At 49.2% G+C, this 26095-nt stretch overlaps 2 protein-coding genes and 1 non-coding gene across 3 annotated transcripts; 2 read left to right on the top strand and 1 right to left on the bottom strand.

The window, feature by feature from the left end:
- The first annotated feature begins 559 nt into the window (after nucleotides 1–559).
- Nucleotides 560–4691, top strand: YRDC (yrdC N6-threonylcarbamoyltransferase domain containing). The gene is made up of 5 exons (XM_070292419.1): nucleotides 560–1911; nucleotides 2473–2587; nucleotides 2699–2818; nucleotides 3858–4000; nucleotides 4343–4691. Exons 1-5 carry the CDS (start codon nucleotides 1034–1036, stop codon nucleotides 4410–4412), a joined length of 1326 nt encoding a protein of 441 aa, XP_070148520.1. The 5' UTR covers nucleotides 560–1033; the 3' UTR covers nucleotides 4413–4691.
- A 473-nt stretch (nucleotides 4692–5164) lies between these two features.
- On the bottom strand, nucleotides 5165–13515 carry MANEAL (mannosidase endo-alpha like). The gene is made up of 4 exons (XM_069586763.1): nucleotides 12825–13515; nucleotides 11495–11604; nucleotides 9074–9150; nucleotides 5165–7504 (listed from the first exon to the last, which is right to left on the bottom strand). Exons 1-4 carry the CDS (start codon nucleotides 13366–13368, stop codon nucleotides 6868–6870), a joined length of 1368 nt encoding a protein of 455 aa, XP_069442864.1. The 5' UTR covers nucleotides 13369–13515; the 3' UTR covers nucleotides 5165–6867.
- Nucleotides 13516–24893: 11378 nt separating this feature from the next.
- Nucleotides 24894–24996, top strand: LOC138431515 (U6 spliceosomal RNA). Its single transcript, XR_011253715.1, has one exon. It is a non-coding gene; the product is annotated as a U6 spliceosomal RNA (small nuclear RNA).
- The last annotated feature ends 1099 nt before the right edge of the window (nucleotides 24997–26095 follow it).

The raw sequence follows: 26095 nt of genomic DNA, 5'->3' as shown, positions 1-26095 counted from the left end.
TTTTGTATAAACTTAATATTGTACTTTAAAATATCTGCTAAGAAGTGAAAATTTAACTTTTTGGAATTGAAAAAAGCAATATTAAATACTAATGAAATCCTAATTAAATGCTTATTTAAATCTGGTAGTATCTGTGGCATTTCTTCCCAACCCTACCCATGGCTGACAGTTTTCAACCACTTCCCCACTCTCCAGTCATTAGAGTTTTTAGAGGGGACAGAAAGGAAAGGTCGGTCACCAGGAGAGTCTGCAGGATTCCTTTTAATAAAGGCTCTGCTAGAAGTGTTTTGTGGGGCTAGGAGCCCCCAAAGCATGAAATGGACATGTAACACCACCTGGATCCCCCAAAGCAGGCCAGATAATTCCGGCGAGCACTGCTGGTCTGCCCAAATCTGGGTAATCAGACTGGGTATATTTGTCGGCTACATTTCAGAGCTCAGCACTGCCTTCAGCCAGGATGAAGTGGGAGCGAACCCAGCTGCTAGCAGAGCTGCCTCCCCAGGCTGACAGCCAAATACCAGCCATTGCCAGTGAAGACTGGCCCCTTTATTGAAAGGGAGTTGTTCAAAGTCCAGCCACCAGCCCTGGGGAGGGAGAGAAGATACGACGCCAGGCTCAGGGATGGTCAGGGCTCCGCAGCTCCATCGCTAGCATCCTTTGGAAAGCCACCTCTGGAGGAGACAGCTGGCTGGGAGGGCGCTCCAGGTTTGGCTGAGATATTCTGATTGGAACAGGGAAAAAAAAAAAAAGTGAGGTTGGGAGGAAAGGCCTTGGATCAGGCCCCAAAAGAGATGGCCATTTGGCACATGGATAGCACTTAACTTTTTCAAAGCCTCTCGTCCAGATGAGAGGCAGTAGGGGGTAAAGCGGTGGGGACACTCGTCCACCCTCCAGGGGAAGGCAGGGCTTAGCAAGTACGGCCAGTGGGCAGTCCCCACCTCCCAGGCCCAGCCCGGGGTGGGCACTGACCCCGCTACCAGCCGGCTCCGGGCGCCGGCGGCCCAGCTGCCGCAGCATCTCCTCGCAGGCGGCGATGGTGTCCAGGAGCTGCCGCTGCCGCTGCTCCACGGCGTCCAGCAGCTGCTGGGCGCGCTCATCCCGGGGAGGCTGCGGGAGTGGCCTCCCGCCGAGCCCCAGCCCCGCCTTCCCACGGTCCACGCCGGCAGCCTCCCTGTCCGGGAGAGAGCGAGACAGACGGTCAGGGCCGGCGCTTGCGCCGGGTCAGAACCCCTTCCCCCCGCCCCGACGGGCCCCCTCTCACCCCCGTGACCAGTCTGAACCCGGGCCCCATTCCATCTCCGCCTGGGCGGCCCGACCACCGCCCCCCTTTCGGCAGCCCCCACCCCCCGGCCCCCAGCGCTGCGCTAGGACTCCGCAAAGCAGCGCCCCGCCCCGTCCCCACCGGTCTCCTTCAATCCTCTTGGGGGTCGCGGTCCCTTTAAGTTGCCCGGCGCGGGGGTGGGGCCGAGCCTCCTGGACCGGAAGATCACTGGACGCGTCACTTCCTCCCGGAAGCGGGCCTGGGCGGATGTCTCCGGCACGCCCGTGCAGGGCGCTGAGGGCCGCGGTGGCTGCCAGCATGGGGTTGAGCGAGGGGCCGGCGGGCTCAGCCCGGAGCGGGCGCCTCCTTCGCCCGCCAAGTCCGACGCCGGGTGCCCGGCTGTTGCGGCTCCCGGGGAGCGGGGCCGTGCGGGCCGCAAACCCGGAGCGCGGCGGCTGGACCGAGGCGCTGCGGGCCGCCGTGGCCGAGCTGCGCGCAGGCGCCGTGGTGGCCGTCCCCACCGATACGCTGTACGGCCTGGCCTGCTCGGCGAGCTGCTCGGAAGCACTGGGCGCCGTGTACCGTATCAAGGGCCGCAGCGAGACCAAGCCGCTGGCCGTATGCCTGGGCCGCGTGGCCGACGTCTACAGGTGAGGCCGCCCCGACCCGGCCCCGCTGAGGGCGGCACCGCGGGAGGGGTTTCCGGTGACAGGCTTGGGAGACTGAGGCGCAGAAAGCGGGAGGGGCTTGTCCAGGCTCACCCAGGAATCCGGAACTGGAAATGTGTATGGAGCACTTAGTGTCTGCCAGGCCTTGAACGTGATCGGGGACTCGGCGCTGAAAGAGGCAGAAGGCCCTATTCTCCTGGCGTTTTTTGTGATACTGAGGTGGGGGTACTCCTGCGGCTTAAGAAAAAAGGAGGGGGAGCACGGTAGCTTAAATTAACCGAGGGAGTACTTTGAAGAAAATAAAACTCGGAGCGCGGTAGCAGTGCAGCTGTTGTAGTCTCCCAGACCAGAGACCTGTGGGATCCAAGCCTGGGGTGCGCCTCTGAAGCCCTGCCTTCTGCTCAAGCTCTTGAGGGTGAAAAGGGAAGACAGGCGGATCCCATTGTAGTCCCTCAGGTCACCTTTCCTAGATCTTCCTAGGTTCTGGAATAGGACCAGCAGTACCTTTCACTTAATTGGATTTGCGCCCCCTTTGTTTCCCAGGTACTGCCATGTGAGAGTACCTGAGGAGCTCCTGAAGGACCTGTTGCCAGGACCGGTGACCCTGGTGATGGAACGCTCAGAGGAGCTCAACAAGGACCTGAATCCTTTCACTCCTGTGAGTCAGATTTTCTCTTGTGTCCTGCCATTGGCTTTTGCTAGGATCCATGCCAGGCCCATTCCCCACCCCTTCCAACCTTTTTATGACCCCTTTCTTCTTGCCTCATAGCTTGTAGGCATCCGGATTCCTGACCACACCTTCATGCAGGACTTGGCCCAGGTGTTTGGGGGGCCACTCGCTCTCACCAGTGCCAACCTCAGCTCCCAGTCCAGCCCTCTGAATGTTGAGGTGAGAGTAAACCCAGTCCTCCCTGCAGAAACATCAGCCAGGCCACAGTTTCCTTTGAGCAGGGCGGGTGGGGGCGGATGATGATGGTTCACTGGGATTGCCTGGCAGGAAAGCCACCCTTTTGGTTTAATAGTAGGAAGTGTGCCCATTTGGCAGGGGTGGGAGAAATCCAGAATAACCTCAGAAAAGTTTTAAAGTTGGAGAATCAAGGGGGAGAATTGATTTTTTTTTTGTCATAGTGTCTTTTTAACAATAATAGACATCATAGCATGTTTTTTTCTCCACCGCCCCCCCCACCCCACCCCCAGCAGAAGACTGAAAAGTTAAGTCACTTATCCCAGGGACTCCTTTTTCTGTTCTCTTAGCTCTGCCACAAGCTAGGTCATTTAACTAGGGCTATAGTATTAGTAGTTTGACCTTTTAAGGCAGAGTTTCTTTCTGAACTGTATAGACCAGAACTCAGAAGCTGCTGGTTAAGCCTCACACCTGGTTTGGGAAACTCCTTTCCACAGCCCAGGGATTGAGTGCCAATGGCATGCACTTACTGAGTCTACCTGTTTTCTCTTTGCTACCCTGATCCAGAGTTCTGCTGAGATTCAGCATTAGAGTGGTAGGGCTGGAGGGACCCTTAGTGACCATCCAGTCCAGCCCTTTTATAGCCCTGGATAAAATAACTTGCATACAGTCACACAGAGTTTGGTGGAAAGTCAACAGTAGAGCCTATAGCTTTGGATTCCCACCAAGGTTTCCAGTCATTTTACTCCTCCCTCCCAAACTGAAGCAGTGTGTGGAATTTCCTCTTGCCATAGTAAGATTGTCTTTAAGCTCTCAATCGGTGTTCCTTGGGGTGCCAACGTGGGGAGCTCCAAAGCTCATAGGATGCGGTATCCTGGGTACAAATGCAGTGTCTTTGTTACAGCTGACCCCGAGTTTCCTTCCCCTGCTTAGAGGAGGAGGCCTGCTGCTGTAGAGCTGTGTGGCCTCTGCATATATGCCCTGTGTGTGGTGTGACATTGCAGATGCCTCTCCCTCTTCTCAGGAATTCCAGGACCTGTGGCCTCACTTGTCCTTGATCATTGATGGGGGACCAATTGGGGACGGCCAGAGCCCAGAGTGTCGACTAGGCTCAACTGTGGTTGACTTGTCTGTGCCTGGAAAGTTTGGCATCATTCGTCCTGGTTGGTGAGTCTCTTTTTTTTTTTTTCCCTGTGGCACAGGGGTAGGATTTGAGCGGGGGTTGTGAAATGCAATTTACAAAAGTGCCTTGACCAGGAGAGAAAAAAAAAAAAGGTTGTCCCTCCTATCTTGCCCTGAGTAGGGTGGGAAGTTTGGAGAGGTGGTGGGTGGAGTGGAACTAAGTTTGCTAGTGTTTGTGTGCTGGCTTTTGCAGGATTCAAAGGGTCCATCATGGGTTTGATGAACAGAGCATATTACAAAGAGTTTAGAGGTCCCTGATCTCCAGACTCTGGTGGGCTTGGGGCTTTAAGAAGTCAAACCCTAACTTGTCCTCCATTTCCTCTTCAGTGCCCTTGAAAGTACTTCAGCCATCCTCCAGGAGTATGGGCTGCTCCCCTCACATGGATCCTGCTTGTGACACTCTGGAGGAGGGAAGGCCCAGTGACTGGTGCTGGACACTATGTGTCCAACTGCTGGTAGTTGGCAAAGCCTCATTTGCAGAGGCTGCTAGGGCTATAGTGTTAGTAGTCTGACCTTTTAAGGCAGAGTTTCTTTCTGAACTGTATAGACCAGAACTCAGAAGCTGCTGGTTAAGCCTCACACCTGGTTTGGGAGGTTATAATAAGTCCATTCCTAGGAGGGCCAGGTTTCTTCTTCCTTTGATTTTTGAAAAATAAATAACCAGTTTGCAATCTAATGAGAGCCTCTTCTCTGGTGGGTAGTGGCATTTAAGGTCCAAATCAGCTAATGCATCAGTTGATGCTTTTTTAAGAGTCTCAAGTGACCAAAGGCACTTTGTGCTTCTGAAGTTGGATCCAGGTTAGGATAAAACCTGTGGAGCCATAGGCCAAATACTACTTCCTCTGAACCAGGGCTGGTTCTGTGCTATAATTGCCTGGCAGAGTCATCATTTTTGTCTAATGATGGGAAGTAAGCTCGGTTGGGAAGGGGTGTCCAAATTATTGAAGAATGTTGGAAAACCTCTGCTGTTCTTTTTAGCCACTTTTTTCTTATTTATTCATAATACAAATTATAATTTCTTATACCTGTAATACCTTTATTTAAATCCAGTGTCTACTCTGCAGCCTTTATATATAAAGTATTAAACATAATTATTGTTGGGCATTTGAACTTTGTTTTTTCTTTAATAGAAAAGAATGCTATTAAACATCTTTGTAAATGTTTTATTTTTCTTCTTTTGAATTATTTCCTTGGTGTAGGATTACTGGGTCCAAGTATATGGACATTTTTATGGCTCTTGATACAGGTTAGCCTTCAAAAGAACTGAATCAAGTTGCATTACCATCAGCAGTGTGTGAGAATTACTGCCCCTTCCCCCCAGTCTGACTGTACTTTTAGTGTTTTTAAAAATGTGTATGTGTGAGATGAAGCCTCATTGTCACTCCCTTGTAAATTACTCCAGGTCACCATCCAGCCCTTTTCACCTGTCCCTGCCTGCCTTGGTTTCTTTCCCCAACTGAATCACAGCAAAGTGACCAGGCCTGCCCCAATGCCCATCCATTGGTGGAGTTTAGTACCTGTTACTAAACAGGTACTGGGGAATCCTTGTGGTGACCAGTAGGGCCCGCTTCCTCCCCTCCCCCGTCATATCCCAGTTCTCAGAATTAGGATTCAGTCTTAAGTCCATAAACTCAATCCAGTGGTTTCGAATGCATGTTTTCAAGTAGATCTTAAGAATCTTGCCAAGAGGGTATCCCAGGGCCTGCTTTGAGGATCCCTGCAATTAGCATATTAGTTTGTAAATAAGCCTTGATCTGCTAAATATTCCCTCTAGAAGTCCTGTTGAAACTACTAATTTCTTAAGCAAACTCGGCTTTTCCATTGTGTTAATGTGGTAGCCAGCCCATCCCACTTGTCAGTTCATCACAGAATCTGACTGAGGGGTCAGAGTGTTAACCTGAAGGGAGCAAAAGGAAAGCTGGCTGGAGGATAGGAACAACACGTCATATTTAATACAAATCACAGTAGCACTGAAAACGGCTCTAGTGAGTGGGCCTCATTCAATTCAGGCAGCTAATGGGGAGGGGGGGTGTCCTAGTCCTCTCCTGGAGCTAAATACTCATCTAGGAAAGTGAAAGCTCTGGAGCACAGAGGTGTTTTCTTCGAGGAAAATGAAGTGAACTCCCAGCAGTGGGCAGAGCTGAAAAAAGGAAAAACTCATAGCTGTGCTTAGGCACTAGCTACAAGGCCACACCAAATAAGGAATAAGGAAAGCTGGCTCCTGCAGGTTTAGGAAGACAGGAACCATTCCTGGTCAGGTTTTCCCCCAGCAGCTGGCACGTGGTAAGGTGCTTGCCAAGGGTGTGTTGAATAAATGTGTGAATGCTCAGGATTATATCCTGATAATCAGGTCTGGGAATCTACTGGGAAGAGCTTAAACCGAGAATTTTCCCTTTTATAAAGTCTTTAAGTATGGTTTCTTAACTTGGGGAAGACAGCCGATGAGGGAGGGAGGCCTGGGGAGGATGCAGGCTGGCAGAAGCAGGTGCTTGCTGGCCCAGAGCCCTGACACCCTTCTACGAGCAGTGACTTGGTGACTCCACAACACCAACCAGCTGAGTTCCAAGCTAGAAGGAATTGTTTAAAGTTTCCGACTGACGACGTGGAGCTCCCTGGGGCTAGTGCAGTCCCCGGCCAGCCCCTGGGGTTCCCACTCTGGAACACCCCCCACTTTTCCCATCCCTGCAGGACACCCACCTAGCTCTGTTCCCCATGGGCCCTGACTTGATGGGCCCAGAAGCACCTAGCTGCTGACTCGGGAGCAAGTGCCTATAACCTCAGCCGAGCCCCATGTGGTGCCATCTTCCAGAGAGGCTGGGATTCAGCTCCTCCCGCCCTGGCTTCAAGGCGCCTCACATCAGCCACTGCTCCTTCTCTTTGATGAAGTGCTCCGCCCAGCGGCGCGTCAGCTCCAGGTACAGGCTGGGCTGATGAGGCAGGTAGTCCAAATACAGCCGAGTCGGCGTCTTCTTGGGAATGGCCTTCTCAATCTGGGTGCCCTCATGCCACTCGTTGAAAGAGGTGATAGAGACAATCTCAGGCCTCACAGTCAGGGCTGCCTGCAGGGCCGTCTCATAGTACTTGCCATTGACTCTGTTCCGCGTATTGTGGTTGTTCCAAGGCCTGATGCTGGTGTCAATGTAGCCAGGCCCCACGCTGGGAATGAACATGAGGTTGTTGGCATCGCAAAAGTTCTTCACGGCTTTCCAGTTCTGATGGGAGGAGCCGAAGGAGAAGCCGTTGGAGGCGAAGTAGGTGTACATGCCGTCAAATCCAGCGGCCAGGATGTCGTGGGTGTGGCCCTCCTCCACCAGCAGTGCTATGAAGACCCCATCATAGGGGGTGTTGCGGATTGAGTGGGGCCCGCTTGGCGTCAGGAGGTGGGCCCAAGCCTCAGGGGACGTCAGGTAGGAGTCGTAGATATAAAAGAGCGGGAGGCTCTTACCCATGCTGTTCTTGTAGCGGTAAAATGCGCCATGGGAGCCATACCTGAGGAGCGGAAGAAGGAAAGGCTGGGGCAGCAGCCTAAGAGGAAAGGAGCCCTCACACCCAGAGGACTGGCCACAGATGAGAACTTTCCTGATGCCCAAGCACAATTTTGGATCCAGCTGGACTCCACAGTTGGACTCATCATGCCTCTAAGCAAGAACCCAGTTCTCCCCTCCCCCCAGCTTTGTCATTCCTCTATTGAAGTCTCACTTCCCTGTCCCAGGACTTCCCTGGTGGCTCAGACAGTAAAGAATCTGCCTGCAATGTGGGAAACCCAGGTTTGATCCCTGGGCCGGGAAGATCCCCTGGAGAAGGGAATGGCAACCCATTCCAGTATTCTTGCCTGGAGAATTCTGTGGACGGAGGAGCCTGGCAGGCTACAGTCCATGGGGGTTGCCAAGAGTCTGAGTGATTAACACAACAAATTACAACCATTTATCCCTGCCCCAAGCCAAGCATCCACCATCTTCCTTCTGGACTATACGGACAGCCACGTAACTGGTCTCCAGGCTCCTACTTCCATCTCCCTGTAATCCAGCCTCTTATTTTTGGCTGTGCTTAATCCAGTCTCTCTTTAAAGTGTGAATCAGATCTCACTGCTCCTTACTGAGGCCACCAAAGCCCCACCCACTTGGTCTGGCCTGCCCACCTCCACCCTGCTGTGACCCATCTAGCTCTACATCCCAGCTCTACTGGCTGCTGTCAGAGTTGTCCCATCAAATGGCCTTTGCATCTGACAGCCCTCTTCGTGGGGTGTTCTGTCTGTCCCAGATCTCTGCACAGCTGACTCCTCATTTAAGTGCTGGCTCTCTTAGAGAAGCTCACTTGACCACTCATTCTAAAGCCATTTCTTGAGCACATTCTTAACACATTACTCTGCTTTACCCTGTTATTACTTTTTCACAGTATGGGTCACTATTTGTTTTGTTGTCTATAACTACTGTCTGGTCCACTGTACCCCAGACACACACTAGGTTGTAAACTCTGCTAGCCCTACACATTGCTAAACAACTGGGACTTGGGACAGTGCCTGGACACTTGGAGGGCACTCGATAAATATTTTTTGAATGAATGAATGAATGATAGACGCAAGCCATTTACAGGCCACTTTTCACATATATTAGCTTATGTAACTCTCACAAAAGGCTTCCCTGGTGGCTCCATGGTAAAGAACTCGCCTGCCACTGCAAGAGATGCAGGTTCGATCCCTGGGTCAGGAAGATCCCCTGGAAAAGGAAATGGCAACCCTCCAGTATCCCTGCCTGGAGAATCCCATGAACAGGAGCCCGGCAGGCTGTGATCCATGGGTTACAAAAGAGTCAGACACGACTTAGTGACTAAACAGCTCTCACAAGGCTCAAAGGTTAAGAGGCTTGCTTCTGATCACAAAATGGAGACCACAGAACCAGAATTCAATCCCAGCTTGCTGTCCCCAAGCCCAGTACGGTTTCACTCTTTTTAGATGCTGGGGACACAGGCATTCTGCCCTTTTGTCCCTTGGCCTACACCTCCAAACCTATCCCTGCCCCCATTTTGATCCCCACCCAAATCCAAGCCCTGGAGCCTTACGTGTCAATAATGTACTTGATGTTGTCATGCAGAGTGATGTCATCTCGGCCCTTGTAGGGTTGGATGTGGAAGGCCACCTGCCACAGACACAAGGGACATTGGTCAGGTGAGCGTCTGTCCAGGGGCAAAACCTATGAAGCCTGTGCTCCAGCCATGGCCTGAGGAAGAGGCAGCATTCAGGAGACCTGGCAGTGGTGGGCACAATGGAAATAAAAGCAGTCACTGCCCTTCAGGCCCAAAAAAGAGGAGTGAGAAGTTTCCCCGCCTCCCACAGCAGAGCCTTAGGAATCATTCCGATGGGCTATTGCAAGCTAATAGATTTCAACTTAATGTGCCAGCTCCCAGTGATCAGCACTAACTGCCTGAAACTACAGAAAGAAGTTTGATCTGGTTTGATCTTGCAGTCTAAGGGTCTCTCAAGAGTCTTCTCCAGCACCACAGTTTGAAAGCATCAATTCTTTGGCACTTAGCCTTCTTTATGGTCCGACACTCACATCTGTACATGACTATGGGAAAAATCAGCTTTGACCAGCCAGAACTTTGTCGGCAAAGTAATATCTCTGCTTTTTAATATTCTGTCTAGGTTTGTCATGGCTTTCCTTCCAAGGAGCGAGCATCTTTTAATTTCATGGCTGCAGTCACCATCTGCAGTGATTTTGGAGCCCTAGAAAATAAAATCTATCACTGCTTTCACTTTTTCCCCTTCTATTTGTCATGAAGTGATGGGATCAGATGCCATGATCTTAGTTTTTGGATGTTGAGGTTTAAGTCAGCTTTTCACTCTTCTCTTTCACTCTCATCAAGAGGCTCTTTAGTTCCTCTTCACTTTCTGCCATTAGAGTGATATCATCTGTATATCTGAGGTTGTTGATATTTCTCCCAGCAAACTTGATTCCAGCTTGTGATTCACCCAGCCCAGCATGTCACATGATGCACTCTGAGGTGAGGTGAGGTGAAGTCGCTCAGTCATGTCCGACTCTTTGTGACCCGTGGACTGTAGCCCACCAAGCTCCTCCGTCCATGGGATTCTCCAGGCAAGAATACTGGAGTTGGTTGCCATTTCCTTCTCCAGGGGATCTTCCCAACTCAGGGATCGAAACCAGGTCTCCCACGTTGCAGGCAGACGCTTTAACCTCTGAGCCAGCAGGGAAGCACTCTGCATGAAGTTAAATAAGCAGGGTGACAACATACAGCCTTGACGTACTCCTTTCCCAATTTTGAACCAGTCCATTGTCCCATGTATGCTTCTAACTGTTGCTTCTTGATCTGCATACAGGTTTCTCAAGGTGACAGGTAAGGTGGTCTGGTATTCCCATCTCTTTAAGAATTTTCCAGTTTGTTGTGATCCACACAGTCAAAGGTTTTAGCATAGTCAATGAAACACAAGTAGATGTTTTTGTGGAATTCCTTGCTTTCTCTGTGATCCAATGAATGTTGGCAATTTGATCTCTGGTTCTTCTGCCTTTTCTAAATCCAGCTTGCACATCTGGAAGTTCTCGGTTCATGTGCTGCTGAAGCCTGGCTTGAAGTATTTTGAGAAGTACCTTGCTAGCATCTGCTGCTGCTGCTGCTGCTAAGTCACTTCAGTTGTGAAATGAGCATAACTGTGCGGTAGTTTGAACATTTTCTTGGTATTGCCCTTCTCTGGGATTGGAATGAAAACTGACTTTTTCCAGTCTTGTGGCCACTGCTGAGTTTTCCAAATTTGCTGGCATTTTGAGTGCAGCACTTTGACACTATTGTCTTTTAGGATCTGAAATAGCTCAGCTGGAATTCCATCACCTCCACTAGCTTTGTTCGTAGTGATGCTTCCCAAGGCCCGCTTGACTTTACCTTCCAGGCTGTCTGGCTCTCCGTGAGAGGCCACATCATCGTGATTATCTGAGTCATTAAGACTTTTTCATAGTTTTTCTGTGTTTTCTTGCCACCTTTTAAAATCTCCTCTGCTTCTGTTAGGTCCTTACCATTTCTGTCCTTTATCATGCCCATCCTTGCATGAAATGTTCTCTTGATATCTCGTTTTCTTGAAGAGATCTCTAGTCTTTCCCATTCTACCACTTTCCTCTATTTCTTTGCATTGTTCACCTAAGAAGGCTTTCTTATCTCTTCTTGCTATTCTCTGGAACTCTGCATTCAATTGAGTATATCTTTCCGTTTCTCCCTTGCCTTTCTCTTCTTTTCCAAGTGATATTTATTTAGTCTCCCATTTATCCTCTATTTATTTTTCCCAAAGTATTTTTTCCAGAACTCAAAAAATAAAGAGTGGTACAGGCAGTATTTATTAGATCCCTATCTCCCAGCATCACACTTACTATGTATATGCATACCTGGACTAATGCCAAGAGGCGCCATCCCTGTAGTGGAGGAAGGGACATCTCCAGCATGGGCTAGAGAGCATTTGACCTCTTCTTGGAGACTCACCTGGATGTTGTACTGATGGGCGGTGTCCAGAATGGCAGGCACCAGGTCATCTGAGGGTTCCCCGTTATCATCAGCCATGCCAGGTGGGTACCAGGACAGAACAAGGACGCCTGAGACACAACACAGAGGATGTTTCAGAGACACACAATACCTCACAACAGAGATTTGCTTCCTCACAAACCATCTCCAACTGCCAAATGGTTTCTGAATGAACCATTGACTGATGCTCCTGCCAGGTTCTTTTCTTGCAGATCCCTGAGCAGGGAGCCCTGGAGCTGTCCACGCCTGAGGTGCTGAAGCTCTATGGCTGCAGGAACCCTAATGTTCCAGGCCAGGAAGGAGCCTTAGAGCCCAGCCAGCCTTTGGCCTGCATTAGCAAGTAGTAAAACAAAGGGGGATGGGTGGACAATGCCTCATCCACCTGGAAGATAGGAATCCACAGCCCTGTCTCTGGAGGAGAGGAGTATCTCTGAGGGAGAGGAGCCCTGAGTAGAGGTCATTTTACCCTTCTTGTGAAAATAACATTTGCCTCAATTGTCAACCCTCTGTCTGTCCTGAGGGACGGCCTCTGTGCTATTTGTGAATACATCCCACCGTTGTCTCTGGCATTCAGTTCCCCCCTCCTCCACACTCATTAACCGTTTCTAGAGAAATTGAAATGTACTGTAAAATCCAGCAGAATTCAGTGACAAAATCTGAAATGTCAGCTTCCCCACCCCAGCCTGCCTACAGATGGACTTCTATCCAAGCAGAGTATCTGATGAAGAAGCCCCCAGGCCCCTTACTGCAAATAGAACAGGGTCTGTCATACAGACAGACAGGTCATACATGTGCAAACTTTCCTTTCTGCTGCCAGAAAAAGTAGGAAGGGCTGAGGCTTTACCCTGTCCCTGGTGTGAAAGCAGAGGCCATCCCAGGTGCTACTGCTTTGAACTCCAGACTCCTTCCTGGCCAGAATACCCAGGGCTCACTTACCCAAACCTAGAAGCCCAACAGACATGAAGACTGCCCTCCTCTCCTCACTGTCCCTGGGACAGCCCTGGTGCAAACGCCTTCTACTGACCCTCCCAGCAGCTCCGCCCTCAGAAAGGACCCTGGAATTGGGAAGTGGAGGTGAGGGGTGGTTGTCAGAGGTGGAGGGGTCGGAACACAAGAGATGGGGGCGGTGCCTCTTGGTGAGCATGGAATTAGAGTTCTGGAAGAGAAGGGGTAAGAAGCCAGGCTGAGTGAGGGGGACCAAAGGCCCGGTGATAGGAGCAGTGGAAGTTGGGGTATGGGAACGAAGAAGGGCGAGGCTGGGGCCCGAGCGATGGGGGCGGGGGGAGCTCACCGATGGCGGCTTCCTTCAGCTGGGTCATGTGCTCCCGTAGCACGTCGGGGTCCCGGGAGCTGTAGGGCCCCAGTTCCGGGTAGAAGCTGGAGCCCAAGTCATCAGGAGGGCTGTGGCGGCCGCGGGGGTAGCTGGCTGAGATCTTGGGGTCCCAGTGCGGCACCATGACGTGGTCCCAGTGAATGTAGTGGCCTTCGCGCCCGGGACTCCCGTACCACGAGTAGTAGAAGGCGTGCAGGTCCGAGTAGACGCGCAGACTCTGCCCCGGGGCGGGTTCGGCCTCCGCTGGTGCCGGCCCTGGGGAGCTGCCCGGGCCAGCGGTGCGGGGCGGCGGCGGCGGCGGCGCGGCGGGGGCGGCCGGGGCCCGGGCGGCCGGCGCGGGGGCCCCCTCCGGGTGTCGCTCAAAGGGCGCCAGCTCCAGGCCCGGGCCCAGCGCCGGGAGTCCGTCCGGAGCCTTAAGCGTGCGGAGGCCCATGAGCGTGCCGAAGGCGAAGAGCAGCACCAAGAACAGCGCGATGCAGGCGCGGCGCCGCCGCCGGGCCATGGCGGCCCCCGCGCTCCCTGCGTCCCGCCGGGCTACCTCCGCGCGCGCAGCGCCATGGCTGCCCGCCCGGCTCCCGCGCGTCGCGCAGCCGGCGCGCGTCCCAGGGAGACGGCGACGCCGAGAGCGGCGTGGGCGGCTCCCCGCCTCTCCCCCGCAGTGCGGGCGGGCCCAGCACACAGAGAATGCAGGCGGCGTAGACCAAGTGGCCGAGAGCCGCGGGGGGAGTGGACGGGGACCCAGACTGAGAGTGGCCGAGCTGAGAGATCCCGGGCCAAGGAGCCGGGGTCTGAGTCAAGCGGACAGCTCGCGGAGGATTTGTCGCCTTTCAGCGTGGGGCAGCGGTGGAGGAACCCGCTGCGGGAAAAGGACCGCTCTCCTTCCGCAGCCCAAGAGAAGGTCTGAGCGACGGCTCTGGAGGGCATGGGAGCAGAGGGCAAGGTGGGGAAGAAAGCAGTGTCTATGATGGTTCTGTCCAGTGACCTCCTTCCCCGCTGTACCCTCTTTACTGACTTCACCTTCTCTGCCTACCTCAGAGATCTTCCTTCTTTGCCCCAGGTCCCGCGTCCTTCGGACCCCTTCTCAAACACCCCAGACAGAATATGAATCCCGAGTTAAAGGAGCGTCGGGAAAACCCTAGGGAAAACACTGCAGACCCTGGCGAGAGCCTGGGAGAACGAGGGAGACTGTGACTTGCGCAAGGTCACACGGCCCGGGCCTTAGTCCAAGGATCAGGACTGTCTCCTTGCCAGAACGCTTGTCCACCCTGCATGCTCCCGACCCAGCTATCCCAAGCACTCTGTCCTTGGACAACCTCCTATAGTTCAGTTCAGTTCAGTTCAGTCGCTCAGTCGTGTCTGACTCTTTGCGACCCCATGAACTGCAGCAATCCAGGCCTCCCTGTCCATCACCAACTCCCGGAGTTCACCCAAACTCATGTCCATCGAGTTGGTGATGCCATCCAGCCATCTCATCCTCTGTCATCCCCTTCTCCTCCTGCCCCCAATCCCCTCCAGCATCAGAGTCTTTTCCAATGAGTCAACTCTTCGCACGAGGTGGCCAAAGTACTGGAGTTTCAGCATCATTCCTTCCAAAGAAATCCCAGGGCTGATCTCCTTTAGGATGGACTGGTTGGATCTCCTTGCAGTCCAAGGGACTCTCAAGAGTCTTCTCCAACACCACAGTTCAAAAGCATCAATTCTTCCGTGCTCAGCTTTCTTCACAGTCCAACTCTCACATCCATACATGACTACTGGAAAAACCATAGCCTTGACTAGATGGACCTTTGTTGACAAACTAATGTCTCTGCTTTTTAATATGCTGTCTAGGTTAGTCATAACTTTCCTTCCAAGGAGTAACTGTCTTTTAATTTCATTGCTGCAATCGCCATCTGCAGTGATTTTGGAGCCCAGAAAAATCAAGCCAGCCACTGTTTCCACTGTTTCCCCATCTATCTGCCATGAAGTGATGGGACCGGATGCTATGATCTTAGTTTTCTGAATGTTGAGCTTCAAGCCAACTTTTTCACTCTCCTCTTTCACTTTCTTCAAGAGGTTCTTTAGTTCTTCTTCACTTTCTGCCATAAGGGTGGTGTCATCTGCATATCTGAGGTCACTGATATTTCTCCTGGCAATCTTGATTCCAGCTTGTGCTTCCTTGTGCTTCCTCTAGTCCAGCATTTCTCATGATGTACTCTGCATAGAAGTTAAATAAGCAGGGTGACAATATACAGCCTTGACGGACTCCTTTTCCTATTTGGAACCAGTCTGTTGTTCCATGTCCAGTGCTAACTGTTGCTTCCTGACCTGCATACAGGTTTCTCAAGCGGCAGGTCAGGTGGTCTGGTATTCCCATCTCTTTCAGAATTTTCCACAGTTTATTGTGATCCACACAGTCAAAGGCTTTGGCATAGTCAATAAAGCAGAAATAGATGTTTTTCTGGAACTCTCTTGTTTTTTCGATGATCCAGCAGACGTTGGCAATTTGATCTCTGGTTCCTCTGCCTTTTCTAAAACCAGCTTGAACATGAAGTTCATGGTTCACGTATTGCTGAAGCCTGGCTTGGAGAATTTTAAGCATTCCTTTACTAGCGTGTGAGATGAGTGTAATTGTGCGGTAGTTTGAGCATTCTTTGGCATTGCCTTTCTTTGGGATTGGAATGAAAACTGACCTTTTCCAGTCCTGTGGCCACTGCTGAGTGCTCTATACAGTCAGCAAAAACAAGACTGGGAGCTGACTGTGGCTTGGATCATCAACTCCTTGTTGCCAAATTCAGACTGAAATTGAAGAAAGTGGAGAAAACCACTCAGGTATGACCTAAATCAAATCCCTTATGACCGTACAGTGGAAGTGAGAATTAGATTTAACATGCTAGATCTGATAGACAGAGTGCCTGATGAACTATGGATGGAGGTTCATGACATTGTACAGGAGACAGGAATCAAGACCATCCCCATGGAAAAGAAATGCAAAAAAGCAAAATGGCTGTCTGGGGAGCCTTACAAATAGATACAGCTAGAGATTATCATATTGGAGAAGGAAATGGCAACCCACTCCAGTGTTCTTGCCTGGAGAATCCCAGGGACGGGGGAGCCTGGTGGGCTGCCGTCTGTGGGTTCGCACAGAGTCGGACACGACTGAAGCAGCTTAGCAGCAGAGATGATCATACTAAGTGAGGTAAGTCAGAAAGAGAAAGAGAAATATCATATGATATAACTTACATGCAGAATCTAAAATATGACACAAAGGAACCTACCTATGAAGCAGAAACGGAATGAGGGACGTAAACTGGTGGTTGCCAAGGGAGAGGAGGGTGGGAGAGGGCTGGGCTGGGACTTTGAGATTAGTGGATGCAAACTGGTATATAAAGGATGGATAAGCAACAAGGTCCTATTGTGTAGCATAGGAGCTGTATTCAATATCCAGTAGTAAACCATAATGGAAAAGGATATGAAATAGAATGTGTATCTATGTATACTTTGCTGTACAGACTATGTGCCTATGAGTCATTTTGCTGTACAGCAGTAATTAACACAACATTATCATTCAACTAAACGTCAATAAAAAATAAATTAAAAAAAAAGAGAGAAAACGGTGTGAATCAAGTAGAATTTTAATTTCAGCTCCAATAGCAAACATCTGAATCAAACTGACCTACCCAGTGTGGAAATATACCATCTCACGATGCAGGAAATCCAATAGGAGAGCAGAATGGGCAGATGCTCTGGTTCAACAATGTCATCAGGGGCCTGAGAGGCTTTTATCTCACTGCTCTGCTGTCCCCATCATTGACTTCATATCAAAACTAGCTCCACTCAAAACACAGAATGATGGCCACAGACAGCTGAGGCTGCATGCTTCCTTTCGCCATTCAACAAAAAACAGTAAAACTGATTTCTCTTTCCCAGCAGTCCAAAGCAGCATTGGTAGTATAGCAGTGAGCAAAGCTGCCTTCCAGAAGTCCTAAGCAAGCATGTCCTTGAATTACATTGATCTAATATGATTTGGGCCTGTTCGACCCAAACAGATTTTTGCCATGGGGGAATGGAATAACCATGACTGGATTAGATAAAATTTTGGGAGTTAATTAAATGTTGGGGAGAAGACCATAATGTCTTGTGGACATTAGATGGAATTAGATAACTAATGGAATTCGATGACTTTGGAAATGAGTAACAGGAAAAGAATAAGGATGAGACTCTCAGGAATACCAGCATATAAGGGCTGGGCACAGGAAAGAACACATGAAGTAAGCTGAGCAAGAGTCATTAAAGAGGAGGAGAATTGGGAATGGGCAGTGGCTTTAGATAACCAGTGGGGAGGTTCCCCAGCTGTCAATCATTTCACCATTTCTGGGACTGCCCTGCAATGCAATAGTGGTCCCCAGTGGCCGTGCCTGGAGTCCTTGACATTGCCACCCATCCATAATGGCTTGATCCAAGACTGGAACTCTGACCCAAGATGAACGGACATACACCTTGTTTCCCATTTGACCAATCAAAAACACTGACCCAAGGGTCCTCGATTACAATCCTTCTTTGGAATTTTTCTCTCTGGTGCTGAGGATAGATTCAGTCTTTCTCTCAAAAGGTAATGCTATTAAAAGAGAATAAACAAGGAACAGAGAAGAACTTAGTGGTATGGCTTTCCTGATTTGTTTTCCTTGAGGCCTGGTTTCAGTGTGAGACACTGAAATAGTCTAATAAGTTATCTTTTGATTCTAAGCAAGATGAGCTCACGGAGCAGACTTTACTGGTTGCCCATATTAACCTAAAACAGTGAAACAGCCAGTTGTTTCATCTGAAAAATAGGTTTCTTCAGGAGCAGCAATGAATTGCAATTTGGGACAAGCAAGTGTTTGGAGAACCACATGCAAGTCCTGGTAAAACAAAGGAAAGGAAACCATAGGGAAGGGAGAGTTGGGAGGGGCCCCTATAAACAAAACCTTGTGGCTCAGCTGGTAAAGAATCTGCCTGCAGTGTGGGAGACCTGGGTTGGGAAGATCCCCTGGAGAAGGGAAAGGCTACCCGCTCCAGTATTCTGGCCTGGAGAATTCCATGGACTGTATAGGCCATGAAAGACTCGGACATGACTAAGTGCCTTTCACTTCCACTATAAACAAAAAATCCGCTGGAGGAAACTGGGAGTTTGAACTGCAGTGGCTTTTCAGTGTCTTAGTTGTGCCAGTCTCTTATTGGCTGAGTTGTTGCCAGGCAAAGAGAAAATCTATATTTCTGCTGAAATAGGAGGGAAGGGGACAGGGCAAATCTTTAAAAGAATGACAGCTGTCAGTCAGTTTAGTCGCTCAGTTGTGTCCAACTCTTTGCAACTCCATGGACTGCAGCACGCCAGGCTTCCCTGTCCATCACCAACTCCCAGAGCTTGCTCAGACTCATGTCTATCGAGTCGATGATGCCATCCAACCATCTCATCCTCTGTTTTCCCCTTCTCCTCCTGCCTTCAATCTTTCCCAGCATCAGGGTCTTTTCAAATAAGTCAGATCTTCACATCAGGTGGCCAAAGTATTGGGGCTTCAGCTCCCACATCAGTTCTTCCAATGAATATTCAGGACTAATTTCCTTTAGGATGGACTGGTTGGTTCTCCTTCCAGTCCAAGGGACTCTCAAGAGTCTTCTCCAACACCACAGTTCAAAAGCATCAATTCTTTGGCACTCAGCTTTCTTTATACTCCAACTCTCACATCCATACATGACCACAGGAAAAACCATAGCCTTGACTAGACAGACCTTTGTTGGCAAAGTAATGTCTCTACTTTTTAATATGCTATCTAGGTTGGTCATAGCTTTTCTCCCAAGGAGCAAGTATCTTTTAATTTCATGGCTGCAGTCACGATCTGCTGTGATTTTGGACCCCCCCAAAATAAAGTCTGTCACTGTTTCCATTGTTTCCCCATTTGTTTGCATGAAGTGATGGGACTGGATGCCATGATCTTAGTGTTTTGAATGTTGAGTTTTAAGCCAGCTTTTTCACTCTTCTCTTTCACTTTCGTCAACAGGCTCTTTAGTTCCTCTTTGCTTTCTGCCATTAGGAAATAGCTGTCGGACATTATATAAACTGGTTTGAACCAACTAGGTCTAAGATGGCAGAAGATTTGACTTCCAAATGGAACTTGAACCTCATTATAATACATTAGCATGAAAATATAATGCATTAGTAGGATAAATGATACACCCACCAGCAATGTGACAGTTCAGAGCTAACTATAAAAGCCCCAAAAGTGGGCAAAGGCCCTATTACTAGAAATCCCTACCCCTTCCCAGAAATAGTTAGAATAATCCTCCCACTCATTAGCTATGAAATTACCCAGCCCATAAAAGCTAACCACCCCATATTTGGGGGCCTCTCACCTTTCAAAATGGCCTATACTCTGTAGAGTGTGTTTCTCTCGAAATAGATCCACTATTTACCTATCACTTTTGTCTCTTGATGAATTCTTTCTGTAATGAGACATCAAGAACTTGAGCTTTATTAACTCCTGAGACCAGGTTTGTGATCTCAATTAAAAGACGATGGGGGGGCTTCCCTGGTGGCTCAGTGGTAAAGAATCCATCTGCCAATGCAGGAGACATGGGTTCGATCCCTGGTTCAGGAAGATGCTGTGTGCTGAGGAACAACTAAGCCCGTGTGCCGCAACTGCTGAGCCCAAGAGCCACAGCTTCTGCGCCTGGACGCTGCAGAGACCGAAGCCTGATTGCCCGGCGCCTGTGCTCACAAGAGAAGCCGCCACAATGAGAAGCCCCTGGAGCAACAAAGAGTAACCCCCGCTCGCCACAGCTAGAGAAAAGCCTGGGCAGCAACAAAGACCCAGCACAGCCAAAAAAAATGTTTAATTGAATCAATAAAAACAGTGGGTTCTAGTCGGGTTTGAGTCCTGGCCCACTGTCGCAGTCGCACGCTTTCACTCCTGCTGGCAGTATAATGAAGCAGCGTCACCTCGCGTTGGAGAAGCTGGCGCCTTCTCTTCCTGCGGGGGTCTGTGCTGATGGAGAATGGCACACGCAGGAGAGCTCCACCTTTGCGTCTTCTGACTCCACTTTACTTAGGCTTCCTTTTACTAACTTTTACACCTGTCAATCTCAAGCAGAGACTGAAAAAGGGACTTGGGAGCAGGGAGGTCTTTGGGAGGAGATTCTCGGAAGCAAGTGTGAGGAACAGAGGAGAATGAGACAGGAAAGAAAGAAAAGCCGGTCTAATGAGGTATTATGGAAGTTGCTGCTGACACCAAGCAGGACCCTGTGGGGCTCCTGGGCACAAAAGCCTCTGTGTTCTCTGTTTCTTCTTTGGAGGAAATAGGCTTCATTCAGCCTCCACGACCTTCCCTGAGTTCCAGAGGACAGGTTCAAATGGTTGCTAATCAGGGAAGGGAGGGGATGCAGAGAAAAAGGAGGAAGAATCAAGAAACAATAGTGCAATTATACCCCAACTAAAAAAAAATTGATCTGCACATTTAATGCAATAAAAAACAATTAGGCAGCCATGGGACAGGATCCTGGTGCCCCCTCAAGGGATACGCATAATAATATCTTTGAGTCGTTTTGCAGATACTGAACCCGCACCATGTGAAGGAAGTTAACTGTATGCAGCCCACAAGCATGCAGACCCTAAACCAGTTGGAACCAGAATGTTGAGAATGCTAACTTCCAGTTACCTCACCCCTAACCAACCAATCAGAAGAATGTCCGCAAGCTGATCATGCCCTCCCTCTTGAACCATTATGGTAAAACTTTTCTGAAGGCAATGGCAACCCGCTCTAGTACTCTTGCCTGGAAAATCCCATGGACGGAGGAGCCTGGTGGGCTGCAGCCCATGGGGTCGCTAAGAGTCAGACACGACTGAGCATCTTCACTTTCCCTTTTCACTTTCACGCATTGGAGAAGGAAATGGCAACGCACTCCGGTGTTCTTGCCTGGAGAATCCTAGTGACGGGGGTGTCTCGTAGGCTGCCGTCTATGGGGTCGCACAGAGTTGGACACGACTGAAGCGACTTAGCAGTAGCAGCAGCAGCTACCCTGTCCAGGTTGGGATGCACAGCTTTGAGGGCATTACCCCACTGAGGCCACTTTGCCTGACAAAGCTGTAAAGCTGTTCTTTTCTACTTTACCCAAAACTCTGTCTCTGAGATTCAATTTGGTGCCAGTATTCAGAGGCAGGGTTTCGGCATCACCGCTGTAGATAACGGGGGCTTGGTTCTACCAGGACCACTGAGAAGTGTACAAATACCACCCAGAATTCAGAAGATCAAGACTAAACCAGTAATCTACAGCCCCCCTCCATCTGCTGGTCGAGCACTTCCTCACATTTCTGGTCTCCTTTGCGACAAGTAGACTCCGTGATATCAGAGGAGGTCCTAAGGCTGGCCTTAGGACAGAAAGATGTATTGTTATCTTTGAAGTGGGGTGTTGCCAATGAGAAGTAAATTTAAGCTGCAGAGAACTATCTACCCTGACTGTGCTGTTATAACAAATTGCCACAAACGGCAGCTTAACCGGAGAAGGCAATGGCGCCCCCACTCCAGTACTCTTGCCTGGAGAATCCCATGGATGGAGGAGCCTGGTAGGCTGCAGTCTATGGAATCGAGAAGAGTCGGACACGACTGAGAGACTTCACTTTCACTTTTCACTTTCATGCATTGGAGAAGAAAATGGCAACCCTCTCCAGTGTTCTTGCCTGGAGAGTCCCAGGGACGGGGGAGCCTGGTGGGCTGCCATCTATGGAGTCGCACAGAGTCGGACACAACTGAAGTGACTTAGCAGCAGCAGCAGCAGCAGCAGCCGTAGCAGCTTAACTGCACAAAAATGTATTATCTTACAGGTCTTGGAAGTAAAACTTCTGAGCACAGTGTGTCTCAGCTGGTTCCCTGCCTACAAGTCACACAAGACCCAAACCAAAGTGTTGATAGGACCAGGTTCCCTTGTGGAAGCATTGAGAATGAATCCATACCCCAGATTGTTGGCAGAATTCAAGTTTTATGCAGTTGTAGAACTGAAGTCCCTCCTGTTTCCTCTTTGACTGTCAGTGGGGGATCTTTCTCACCTAGAGGCTCCCTGCATATCTTGGCTAGTGACCCCTTCCTCCATCTTCAAGCCAGCAACATCAGGTCCAGCTTGTCTCACCCTTAGAATCTCTCAGACCTCCTCTTCTGCTTCATCTCACCTACCTTCCCCTTTTTATACTTTTAAGAGTTCATTTGATACATTAGGCCCAATTGGATACTCCAGGATGATTTCCCATTTTATGGTTGCTGTGGGCTGTGTTTAGCTGCTCTGCTGCTGCTGCTAAGTCACTTCAGTCATGTCCGACTCTGTGCGATCCCATAAAAGGCAGCCCACCAGGCTCCTCCCTCCCTGGGATTCTCCAGGCAAGGATACTGGAGTGGGTTGCCATTTCCTTCTCCAGTGCATGCATGCATGTTAAGCCGCTTCAGTCGTGTCCTACTGTATGCTACCCCATGGACAGCAGCCCACCAGGCTCCTCTGTCCACAGAATTCTCTAGGCAAGGATACTGGAGTAGGTTGCCATTTAGTCACCTCAGTTGTGTCCAACTCTTTGCAACCTGCCAGGCTCCTCTGTCCATGGAATTCCCCAGGCAAAAATACCAGAGTGGGCAGCCATTCCCCTCTCCAGGGGATCTTCCAGATCCAGGGATTGAACCTGTGTCTCTTAAATCTCCTGCACTGGCAGGCAGGGTCATTACCACTACTGTCACCTGGGAAGTCTGCAATTAAGAAGAGAAATAGCTAAATACAGCTTAAAGTAGTGCTTCACAAACTTTAATGAGTATATCAGTCCCTTGAGGATTCTTTTAAAATGTAGATTCTGATTCAATAAAGGGCTTCCCTAGTGGCTCATAAGGAGAAGGCGATGGCACCCCACTCCACTACTCTTGCCTGGAAAATCCCATGGTGGAGGAGCCTGGTAGGCTGCAGTCCAAGGGGTCATGAAGAGTCAGACATGACTGAGCGACTTCACTTTCACTTTTCACTTTCATGCGTTGGAGAAGGCAATGGCAACCCACTCCAGTGTTCTTGCCTGGAGAATCCCAGGGACGGGGGTGCCTCATAGGCTGCCGTCTATGGGGTCGCACAGAGTCAGACACGACTGAAGTGACTTAGCAGCAGCAGCAGCAGTGACTCATATGGTTAAAGGTCTTCCTGCAGTGTAGGAGACCCAGGTTTGATCCCTGGGTCGGGAATATGCCCTGGAGAAGGAAATGGCAACCCACTCCAGTGTTTTTGCCTGGAAAATCCCATGGATGGAGCAGCCTGGCAAGCTATAGTCCATGGGGTTGCAAAGCGCTGGACATGACTAAGCGACTTCACTTTCAGTTCTGATTTAATAAGTCAAGGGCAAGGCTCAAGATTCTGCATTTCTAGTGAGATCTCAGATAATGCTGATTCTGATGGTCTCCGGCCCCATTTGGGTACTTAAAATATTGTGGGCTTTTTTACTCCACTTTTTGAGGCGTCTTTAGGTTAGGCTAGCTTTAGGGATGGTTAATCCAGTGGTGCAAAGACCTTAGGGCATCAGCTCATGTCTGAGGTTTCTTTGGCCTTCCTCTCATGGTTGAAAAGAGAAGGAAACAGTTCTAGGCATCACATGCCCATGTGACAGTCCTCAGATGCAGAGAAGAAAACGGCTGTCTTGGAACCCTCTTTTTTTTTCTTTAAGTTTTAAATTTTATTTATTTTTATATATGTTTGGCTCTGCATGGGCTTTCTCCAGTTACAGTAAGCAAGGGCTGCTCTTCCTTGTGATATGTGGGCCTCTCACTGCAGTGGCCTCTCTCGTTGCAGAGCATAGGCTCTAGGTGTGTGGGCTTGTCACTGGGGTACCCGGGCTTAGTTGCCCCATGGCATGGAACCTTCCTGGACCAGGGCTTGGACCCATGTCCTCTGCAGTGGCAGGTGGATTGTTAACCACCAGATGCCAGGGAAATCCCTGTAAACCTTTTAAGAGTAACGGAAACTCTTTAAGAAGCTCCCAGTCAGTGTCCCATCAGTTTCTATTGGCCAGAATTGTGCCATAGGCTCACGCCTAAGCCAATCCCTTGCCAAGGCCATTATAGAAGTGTGAACAAAATCAGAAAGAAGGGAGGAAATAGGGCTGGCTAAACAGCCAAGAATATCTCCCACAAGTGCCCCGAGTCTATTCTCTCCTTCTTCCTCACAGAACTTAGACTGTGTTGAGAGAACCATGAAACTGAGCCTTGGCGACCTGATGGGACTGTAGTCTGCCAGGCTCCATTGTCCATGGGATTCTCCAGGCAAGAATACTGGAGTGGGTTGTCATTTCCCTCTCCAGGGGATCATTCTGACCCAGGGAGTGAACCCAAGTCTCCTGCACTGCAGGCAGATTCTTCACCATGTGAACCACCAGGGAAACCCTGCTTCCCCAGCACAGTAAGAGATGGCAGATTTACTCCGTGGAAGAGGAGCGAGAAAGCCTCTAAATTCAGGGGCACCAAGCAGCAGCAAAGGTAGGGATGAGTTGCCAAGTTGAAATCCAGGGGAATGAGAAAAATATGTAAATAAATATAGGAAGACCAGCCCCTAGAACACTTCTTCTAAGAAGAAGTCCAAGTGACTCTTCTCTGAAGAAAAAGAAAGAACCTTGAGAAAAATTCTACATCTACATACCTGATCAACCTGTCCCTCATTTAGGTCTTTAATCAGCTTCTTAGTGCCTCACCCTAAACAAGAATAAGCAGCCAAGATTCCCAGACATTGAGCAAAAGCCTCTCATACGAAAGGCAGAGATTAAAAAAGTAAGCAAATGCACAAAAAAAAGTAAGAAAAGGGGAGGAGAATGAAAGAGAGAGGGGGCAAGAACAACTAGATTGGAGGAATCAGAAATAATTCAGCTGGCCAAATAAACAGGCAAAATGCCACCATCTAATACCTCAGAGATGTCTAATTCATAAAACAAGAGCAGGATGGTTTATAAAGTGGGGGTAGGGGTGGGTTACAGAGCAAGAAAGAATTTCAGAAAATTAAAAACAGGAGAGCTGTGCTCTCTTGAGCAGCATATACCAAAACTGGAACGGCACAGAGAAGGTTAGCATGGCCTATACGCAAGGATGACTTGCAAATTCAAGAAGTGTTCCATAGTTTTTTGATGTATGGCAGACACCAACACAACATTATAAAGCAATTCTCCTCCAGTTAAAAATAATACATTTTAAAATAATAAAAATAAAAATCACACACTAACTGAAGGAAAAAAAAATTGAACTGAAATTTAAAGTGTGAATAAAAAATTTGGAAGATAAAGTAAAAAAAATCTCCCAAGAAATAGAAAGAGAAAACAAAACAAACTTGTGGGTGGAGGTTGGAAGGAAAAAATGGGAAAATTAGAGGACCAGTCCTGGAATTCTATGTCTAATACAGATTCCACAAGGAAAATATAGATAATATTGAAAGGAGAAATTATCAGCTAATGCAAGAAAGTTTCCTAAACAATGACTTTCTGGATTTCAGTAGCCCTCCCACTGAGAGATGAATGAAAAGAGATCCACGTAGGATAAATCATTATGAGATTTTGGGATACTGAAAGCAAGTAAAAGATCCAAGTGCTTTGGGGATTAAAAAAAAAAAAAGGACTTGGAATTAGAATGGCTCTGGAAACCAACAAGATGGAATAGTTGCCTCCAAAATTCTGAGGAAAAGTGCTATTGAATCAAGAATTCTATAACCAGTTTTTAAAGTGTGAGGAGCGAATAAAGACACGTTTAGATATACAAGGTCTCCATTTTTTCTTTCTCCTATGCCCTCCTTCTCAAGAAGCCACCTAAGGGTATTATAAGAGGATAACTTAAAAAGTTGAGGGGGAACTTGGAATCTGGTAAAAAGGAAATCCAACAGAAGAAAAGCTCTCGTGGGCTCCAGGATAACAGGCCACCTGAACTGCCTCCTGAGAAACCTGTCTGCAGGTCAAGTAGCAACAGTTAGAACCAGACGTGGAATAACTAACTGGTTCAAAATTGGGAAAGGAATGCATCAAGGCTGTACAGTGTCACCCTGCTTATTTAACTCCTATGCAGAGTACATCATGTGAAATGCCAGGCTGGGTAAATCACAAGCTGGAATCAACACTGGTGGGAGAAATATCAACAACCTCAGATATGCATATGATACCACTTTAATGGCAGAAAGTAAAGAGGAACTGAAGAGCCTTTTCACTGGAAGGACTGGTGCTGAAATTGAAGTTCCAA

Source organism: Ovis canadensis, chromosome 1 (genome assembly GCF_042477335.2).
Source record: "Ovis canadensis isolate MfBH-ARS-UI-01 breed Bighorn chromosome 1, ARS-UI_OviCan_v2, whole genome shotgun sequence".
In the NCBI taxonomy this organism is placed as follows: domain Eukaryota; kingdom Metazoa; phylum Chordata; class Mammalia; order Artiodactyla; family Bovidae; genus Ovis; species Ovis canadensis.
The sequence above is the reverse complement of the archived record's forward strand: the minus strand, read 5'-3'. Positions and strand labels throughout refer to the sequence as shown.